The sequence below is a fragment of the Microtus ochrogaster genome, unplaced genomic scaffold, assembly GCF_000317375.1.
Source record: "Microtus ochrogaster isolate Prairie Vole_2 unplaced genomic scaffold, MicOch1.0 UNK51, whole genome shotgun sequence".
NCBI classification, from domain to species: Eukaryota; Metazoa; Chordata; class Mammalia; order Rodentia; family Cricetidae; genus Microtus; species Microtus ochrogaster.
Genome location: NW_004949149.1, coordinates 1544946 through 1553063, shown reverse-complemented (window position 1 = coordinate 1553063; position 8118 = coordinate 1544946). Strand labels below are relative to the sequence as shown.

The window sequence follows — 8118 nt, the reverse complement described above, 5'->3', positions numbered from 1 at the left end:
ATCAACCACCAAGAAAATCTCAACTCAATCAATAAACGGGCTAATGACCTAAATAAACAGTGCTCAAATGATTTCATACAAATGAGCAATAAGTAATTGAAAAGACTAATAGTCTTAGTAATTAGATGAACCAAAATTAAAATTATGAGCTGGGCAGTGTTGGTGCACCCCTTTAATCCCAACAATCAGGAGGCTGAGGCAGGCTGATACCTCTGAGTTTGAGGCCAGCCTGGACTACAGAGTATGTAAAAAAAAAAAAAAACCATAAATAAATAAATAAATAAATAAATAAATAAATAAATAAATAAATGAAGGAATAAGGAGAGAAGGATGATCAGGCAGAATATGGGTTCTCTGTAACACAATACAACTCCAATGTGTGGTATCAGAATGGTGGATACCTGCCACTGTATCATCAAAGTCCGTTATACATGTATCCTGTAACTCTTCTCTATCACAGTGGTAGCGATCAGCGCATGCTACTATAACAAAATACACCAAGATAATTAATTTTAAAACATAAAGGGTTTATTTTGATTGATGACTTTAAACCAATGATTTGGAGCTCTCTGGTGGGGCTGACAGCTTCTAGTGTCAAAGCAAGCTGCTCACATTTTGTCTAGAAAGTAAAATGAAGGAAAAATGAAGAGGTGAAAGTCCTAACGAGCACTTTAAAGTCACATTCCAGGGCCCTGTGGTCCTCTCCTAGATCCTTTGGCCAGAGGTTTCACCAGTTCCACCATGGAACCCAAAGGTTCTGGTGATTAAACACCCAGATTGTAGCTATGTACAAATGTTCACTCATCAAGCATAACAAATGTACTGAATATCTGAAGGATATTACCAATGGATGGAACTGGAATCGATAAATGTTGGAGGAAGTCACTTGTTTGTCCCAGCCACCCGGCTAGCTTAGACCCAAAATAATCACACAGAAACTGTATTAATTAAAACACTGATTGACCCATTAGCTCTAACTTCTTATTCACTAACTCTTGAATATTAATTTAACCCATTTCCACTAATTTGTGTATCACTATGAGGTCGTGGCCTACCAGCAAAATTTCAGCACGTCTATCTCCAGTGGCAGATCCATGGCATCTCTCTGACCCCGCCTTCTTCCCTCCAGCATTCGGTTTAGTTTTCCCCACCCAGCTCTGTTCCCCTATAGCTCTACTATAGACCCAAAGCAGTTCCTTTATTCATTAACCAATAAAAGCAACACATAGACAGAAGGGCCTCCCACATCAGATAAAGGAGCAGAAGAGAGCTCAAGACATTCTGCTGTTTCTTTTTCTATAACACAGTTTCCCAAAGCATTATTTTTTAAAAAGTCAGTCTTGTAACGTTGCATTCTTTATGGTTCTAATTCTTTTGCATTCTAGAAATGATAAAAGTATATATAGAATTACCCGGGGGGGGGTGGGTAAAATCTGGTGAAAGGATAAATGTTACATAAATATGAATTCCTTGTTGGAAAATTGTGTTGTGGTCAAGCAAGGACCAGCAGAGTAACACAGAGAAGGGGTCAGAGCGCCTTACTATATGTTCTCTTGCAACTGCTAGAATTTAAAATTATTGCAAAATGCAAAATTAAGTTAAGGGCCTAAATTTATTGTTTACGGGAAGTTGTTGTCTTTCCTAATCTTTCATATTACCCCCTTTCTCTTTCAGTCTGTCCATATTGATGCCACTTTATACACAGACAGTGACTTCCATGTGAGTATGTTTTTCAGAATTGCTGTATTCCAGTTATCCCATAAAGTCACTGAAATAGTTACAATTCTAAAATCTAACTCACAGTGGGTTCTCAGAGTGTTTGACCCATGACATTTCTAAGGGACCATTGAATTTGTGGGACTTGGGACAAAGAGCTACATAAATGCTACTTTTGTAATGGTGCCAAATCAAAATGGAAATAAAAATACCTTTCCATCAATGTCAAACAAAATCTTCTGTTTGTTTCTGTGATGCAGTTAGATAAGCATAGGATTAGATGCTAGAATTATGCTAAATAATTCAATCTATATGTCTCCATGGTACCATTATTCCCAGTGCTGTAGTATGTTTCCAAGTTCAATAACGTCTACTGAGCTTGCTTGAGGGTATCCATGTTGTGTGTTTTGCATGAATCTCTACACTTGTAAGAAGTCCGTTCCTTATTTTCTGTGTGATAAAAACATAATTGAAATAATGTACTAGAACTTATAAATAACAACTAGCTTTATTAGAATGATGGTTGTTGGCAGTTTGTCAGGTGGTCCCTTCTTTCACTCTAGACTGTCCCTAAAGCCAAGGGATAGATCTGAATGCCACTGCTTGGAATATGTGAAGGTTAATTTATTTTAAAATGCTAACGAGTCACAATTTAAAGTAGCCTCATAAGAATATCAATGAATTTTGCCTGAGGGTATGACTATGGGCTATTTTTCTTAATCTGATTGACTGTCGTGGGAAGATCCACTCCTAATGTAGGCAGTACCACTTCACTGCTGTAGGAAATCCTACAGCCAGTAGCCTTTGAGTTATGCACCCATGTGGGCGTGGCCTCTTCAAGGCTACTGGCTGTCGGATTACCTACAGTGCTTCACTTACTGGACAATGGACTGAGGGCAGAGAAGGCCAGATGGGCACATCGGCAGCATCTCTGCCCCTCCAATCTGACCACTTATGTGCCTCATGCCTTGGCCTTCCTGTTGACAGACCATAACTTGCATTAACACATCCTTTCAACCTGAAGTTTTTCTTTATCAAAGTATTTTATCACAGTGACAGAGACAGAAGTGAAACTGAAACCCAAATCAAACTGCCTACTGTGTGTTCAAAACTAAACTGTCTACTATGTGTTCAAAACTGTCAAGTGTAACTTCTCGGAGGTGGAAGGTTTGCACACCCTGCTCTTGGTGTGTTGAGGAGAAGGTGGAGCCTGGACATATCAGACAACTAGATATTTACCAGACACATGGGTGACCCCTCTTCTGATTTTAAAGTGTATTTTTCTGGTTTTTTGTGCCTTTTTCTTTGTCTTTTTTTCCTGATCAGATAGCCCTCAATAAACTATTCTGACTATACTTTAGATTCAGGCACATCCTATTATAAATCACTGTTGAATCCCATTAAATGTTTTCCTTTCTTTTGTTTTATTTATTTATTATTTATTTATTCATTCTTATCACTTAGGGTTTTGTAAAGTAACTGTTACAGAAAATATATTTTCCTGTTGCCCACAATCCCTTTCTGGTTTGGCCAGCCCATGAGTGGGTACTGCCTTTGCTTTGGTTTTATTTTTATCCCCCTTGAGTGTCTTGGAATTCGTTCTGCAGGGAACTGTCGGGACGGTATGACTGGCAGTTATCTCTCCTTCAAATGTGAGCACACAGCCTGACCCTCAATGTTTCCATAGATGCCCTGTCACTCCTAGACTGCTGTGTCACCCCCAGAGAGCAAGAGGCATGCCCAGTGAGGAATGGTGGCCTTTGACGCCCGTTTTATTCCGTACAATAGTACCACCCTTCTTCATTGTTGTTGGTTTTAGTTTTGATTTTAAAACCAAGTGGGAGAAAAGTAGCTTCCTCCATAAATAAAATCCTTTACTAGTACATAGACAGAAGACAATTGGGGAAGCAAGTCTTTATTTGGCTTACAGTTCCAAGTTATCATTCGTAATTATGGGAAATCAGGTCAGGAACTGAAAGCATCCAATTAACAGACAAGAACAGAGGCAGGAGAACTTGCTTGCTTGTTGTTAGCTAACTCTCTTCACTGTAGCAACACTCAGGACCTCCTGCATAGGGAATGGTGTCACCTACAGTCATTTGGGTCTTGAACCTGTAGGAACATGTAGGTTAACCTGCAGATAATTCCTCATTAAGACCGTCTTCTAGGTTGTGTTGGGTTGATAGTTAAAACTAAGTAGTATGGTGATTATGTTTCTTTGTAAGATAATGAGATGAGATTGATTTTTTTTAAAGTTTTATGAATGTCAAAATCAAAAATGGGAAAATTATTTTGCTTGTTTGTTTCAAATTGGCTCTTTGCAATTCTTATTTTTTAGCCCAGTTGCAAAGTTACTGCAATGAATTGCTTTCTGCTGGAGTTACGGGTTATTTTACACGAGTACAGTAACGTGGACCTTAATGGAACAATAGAAAACGTGATGTTACTAGCAAACAGCTCTCTGTCTTCTAACAAGGTGAGCTATATACCCGCCATAGTGACCTGCATCTGATGGTTTGGGATCACGTGGGATAAAACATTCGTGTGTAAGCTGATTCTCCTATGGGGACCACAGGAAAGAATCTGATTTCAGCGCAGTGGCCTTCAGAAGTGGAGTCAGAGCTGCCATGCACAGAATCCCAAGTTTGCTGATTCCGTTGGTAAGCAGGCATTTTTGAGTAGTGGCAGCCAGTGTGCTTTAGTGCGAGAGTCGTGCTGGAAAGGCAGGCAGGTGCGTGGGTGCAATGGAGAGACGTCAGTGCAGTCAAGTGTTTAACATCAGAAATGGTAGCTCACATTTACTGAGTTAGTTCTTAGTGTCACTACTCTGTAGTCTTTAGATTGATAAGGCACGAAATCCTCAGGGTCAGTCTTTGAGAGTAATCGCGCATTTTTTCATATGTAGCTGTCTTTTATGTCTGTTTGAATGTGGATGAGCTCAGAACACCCCGTACCAACTACAGGTCCCAACTTGTGCAGCTGATGGCACAAGAGCTGTGGCTCTGCTCCAGCTTCTAGCTTCTCACCTTCTAAAGTAGTAAATAATGAAAAATCGTAATAATCAAAAGTGTTAATGAGTCAAGTGTTCTTTGGAGCATCCTAGACAGCATGAGCAGGAAGGGTCATGAGAAGCAAATACTACTGACTCCCGTGGTCGGCTGGGGGGTGCGCTGCACAAATGCCTCAAGTGCATGGAATTAATTGTGGCTTGAATGGCACAACCATAGGGTGAAACAAGGTGAAACCAAGAAACTCTGTCATCAGAGCATGCGCAGTAAAATTATTTCATCTAGTAAGTACTTCAGCACACTGGGCTAAAGCCTGGAGCACCGGTTATGAGGGAAAGAGGGAAGTGAATGAGTGAACCAGCCAGTTGGTCATTAAGTACAGTGTAGCAAGAGAGGACAGATGTGTGTAGAGGGAACTGGAGTTCTTGTGTAGGGAAGGGCTAGCCAATAGGCTGGGATGTTACACAGAGCTTCAGGAATGAGTGCCATTGGCCCTCAGGGAGTATCTTTAGGCAGATACAACTGGACACACAATGATATGGAGATGCTTTCCTTCCCCTGCCAAATGCTGGGCTGCCTTTAGTGTCTGCTCAGACGTCACCTTCTCATTGATGTCAGCTATTCGCATGTGCCATGCTTTCTCCACGCCATCACCCTCTGTCCCCTTCCCTACACCTCCCACACTCTGAAAATCTGTAATTGTCCGTTAGTCAGCTTCAGAGCATATACACTTTCTGGGTTTTTGGATGTTTGATTATGATTCTCAAAACATACAGTTCTTACAGATGTTCATCTCTCAGGATACTTACCAAGTGAATCTCTTCGTGGTTAAACTACTCCTGTGATATGTTATTACCATTTATTAATGGTGGGAAAGTCAGAAGGTAACTAGGGCAGTCTCAGTGTTGAGCTTTAGGCTGCATGTTGCTACCACTCCCAAGGTGACAGCTTGGCATATGTCCTGGAAAAGTGAACAGGACTGCATGCTTGGGAGACCCGTGTGCAGGATTTCAGCTTACAGTGTCTGTGAGGATCTTTGCTTCCCCTCCAACATGGTTCACAGGACCAAGTCCAGAGCAGTAGAAGCCTATGACAATGTCTGGCATACAGTCTATGCCTGATGAATATTGGGGAATCTGATCCCTAAGAGCCTAATGGATATGAAACCTAATTTTGATTTTTGCTGGCACAGTCTTCACAATTCAGAAGATCTCTAAAATCTTAATTCATGATGGGTACACTTGTAATGTTCTAGTTGTCCCCGAAGCTGTGTTAATGGCATTTGCCTAAGTGGTTCAGATCATTTGTACTAGGCCTTGTGCTTACTGATGGGAAAGAAAAATAGATGGTTACCCTTCCTAGCAATGGATAGAGAATAGTAATATAAAAATACTAAAAGTTTGTGATATATATATATATGTGTGTGTGTGTATACATATAGTATATATATATATATATATACATATGTACATATATGGAATATAAAGGCAAGTATTCTCTTGGTGTCTCAAGGTCAAGGTCATGGCATTCAAGGCCATTGAAAGATGAGCTAGGTAAGGACACATCACAGAGGCCATGGAGCATTCAGGGAAGTATGGGCTTCAAAATAGAAACAAATAATCCACTGATGGGCTTTAAGCAGGAAGAGCACAGTCTAACATACATGGCCTATGTACTTGCAGAGTTCTTAACCCAACGCTGGTAAAAACCAACCTCTATCAAATCTCTTGATTCTTTCTCATAGCTGCTCTTAACTTCATATTAGTTTGACAATGTCTTCATGTCCGAAGACCCCCCACCATGTGTTTCAAAGAGAATAATAAACCCAACAAAGTAATGCATTCTGCTTGCTAATCTAATTCTTCCTTCTTGATTGCAGAATATAACAGAATATGGCTGCAAGGAATGTGAAGAACTGGAGGAGAAAAGCTTCAAAGAGTTTTTGCAGAGTTTTAAAAGCATCGTCCAAATGTTCATCAACACTTCGTGATTGTCGCTGATGCTCTCCAGGGTTTCTGTTATTACCACGCCGCTGCCTCCTGTGCAGAGGCAGCGCTGCTCTGTGCCTCTGAGATCCGCTGGGGAAACAAAGCAGCCGAAGCAGCGGCCGATGAACCCCTTGGATCAGATGAACTCCGGGAGACGACCGGAGGAAAGGAACTCTTCTCAGGCGTCTTTTGCTCCTTTTTAATTTATTACTGCGCTTGTACATATTTGTAATATAACAGAAGATGTGGAATAAAGCTCTTTATATGCCTTATTGATTTAGCTTTAACTCTTACTTCACCGTTTATGATTAGTTTGTCTTTGGCGCATGTGCCGATTGTGTGTGTGTGTGTGTATGGCTGTCTGTGTGCATCATGCAGTGCACACATGTGAAAGTGTGTGGCAGCTGGAGGTTGACCTCTGGTGCCTTGCTCATTTTCTACCTTGGTTTTGTTTTTGTTTTGATTTTAAGGCTGTGTCTCTTCCTTGACCTGGAACTCAGTAGTTCAGTCAGACTAACTGGCCAGTGAACCCAGAGATCCTCCTGTTTTTACGCCCTCAAAAGTGGGGTTGCAGGCAGCTGCCACATACCAAACATTTTACGTGGGACCTGCTGATCTGAACCCAGATCATCATGCTTGCCTGGCAAACGCTTGCCCCGTTGAGGCCACTCTACACTCTAACTTGTCTGTTGCAGAAAATGAAGGGTCATGTTAGCTTGTTTGAGGGTGATCGTCCTTCCAGGAAAGTGCACAGGGGACACAGAACGCCCATGTTTACATAGTGTATCCCTTTTCCCAAAGAGTGCTATTTTATTCTCACAATTTTTAAAAAGCTCTACTTGTTGAATTTTTAAAAAGTGCTGATTTGTTGGACTCTGTTTGCTGTGACAAAAAATGCAGTTGCTCATAGGTTCTGGGGAGATGGCTCAGGGGTAAGAATATTTCCTGAACAGGCAAGAGGATCCAAGTTTGCATTACCAGCATCCTTGGAAAACTGATCATGGCCATGCGACCCTGTGCCGTGTGGAGGAACAGGAGGACTAGGGCTTGCGGGCCACCACTTTAGCTACAGACACAGTGCAGTACGCTGTCTTAAGAAGATCTGGAGGCCCCCTTCCCTACCACCTGTGCTTGCATGAGGGAGCTACCCCCTCCCCTTTATCAGCTGCAGCACTCAAAAAACTGCACCCTACACCTTGCCTGGGCAGCACAATACAGAGCTGCCTATGTTTGCAAAGGCTGGGTGGGTGATCTGGCCCTCAGGGTGTGAGACTGAGATAGATGGCCTCATCTCCCTCATCTGCCATGTGGGGGTGAGGGCAAGGGAAAGATATTCTACCCCCCTTGCCCCTGCCACCTGTAGTGGGCAAGGGAGTTGACCCTCTCCCTTACCAGCTGCAGCACTG

The 8118-nt window shown here is 41.8% G+C and overlaps 1 protein-coding gene across 2 annotated transcripts in view; it reads left to right on the top strand.

Moving 5' to 3' along the window:
• The window catches only part of Il15 (interleukin 15), an 83986-nt gene extending 77050 nt beyond the window's left edge, over nucleotides 1-6936 (top strand). For both annotated transcript variants that reach the window (XM_026777270.1, XM_013354608.2), the window contains 3 exons: nucleotides 1675-1719; nucleotides 4055-4192; nucleotides 6604-6936. In XM_026777270.1, coding sequence (XP_026633071.1) covers nucleotides 1675-1719; nucleotides 4055-4192; nucleotides 6604-6714 — 294 coding nt within the window. In that variant the 3' untranslated portion in view covers nucleotides 6715-6936. The remainder of the gene's footprint in view (nucleotides 1-1674; nucleotides 1720-4054; nucleotides 4193-6603) is intronic.
• The last annotated feature ends 1182 nt before the right edge of the window (nucleotides 6937-8118 follow it).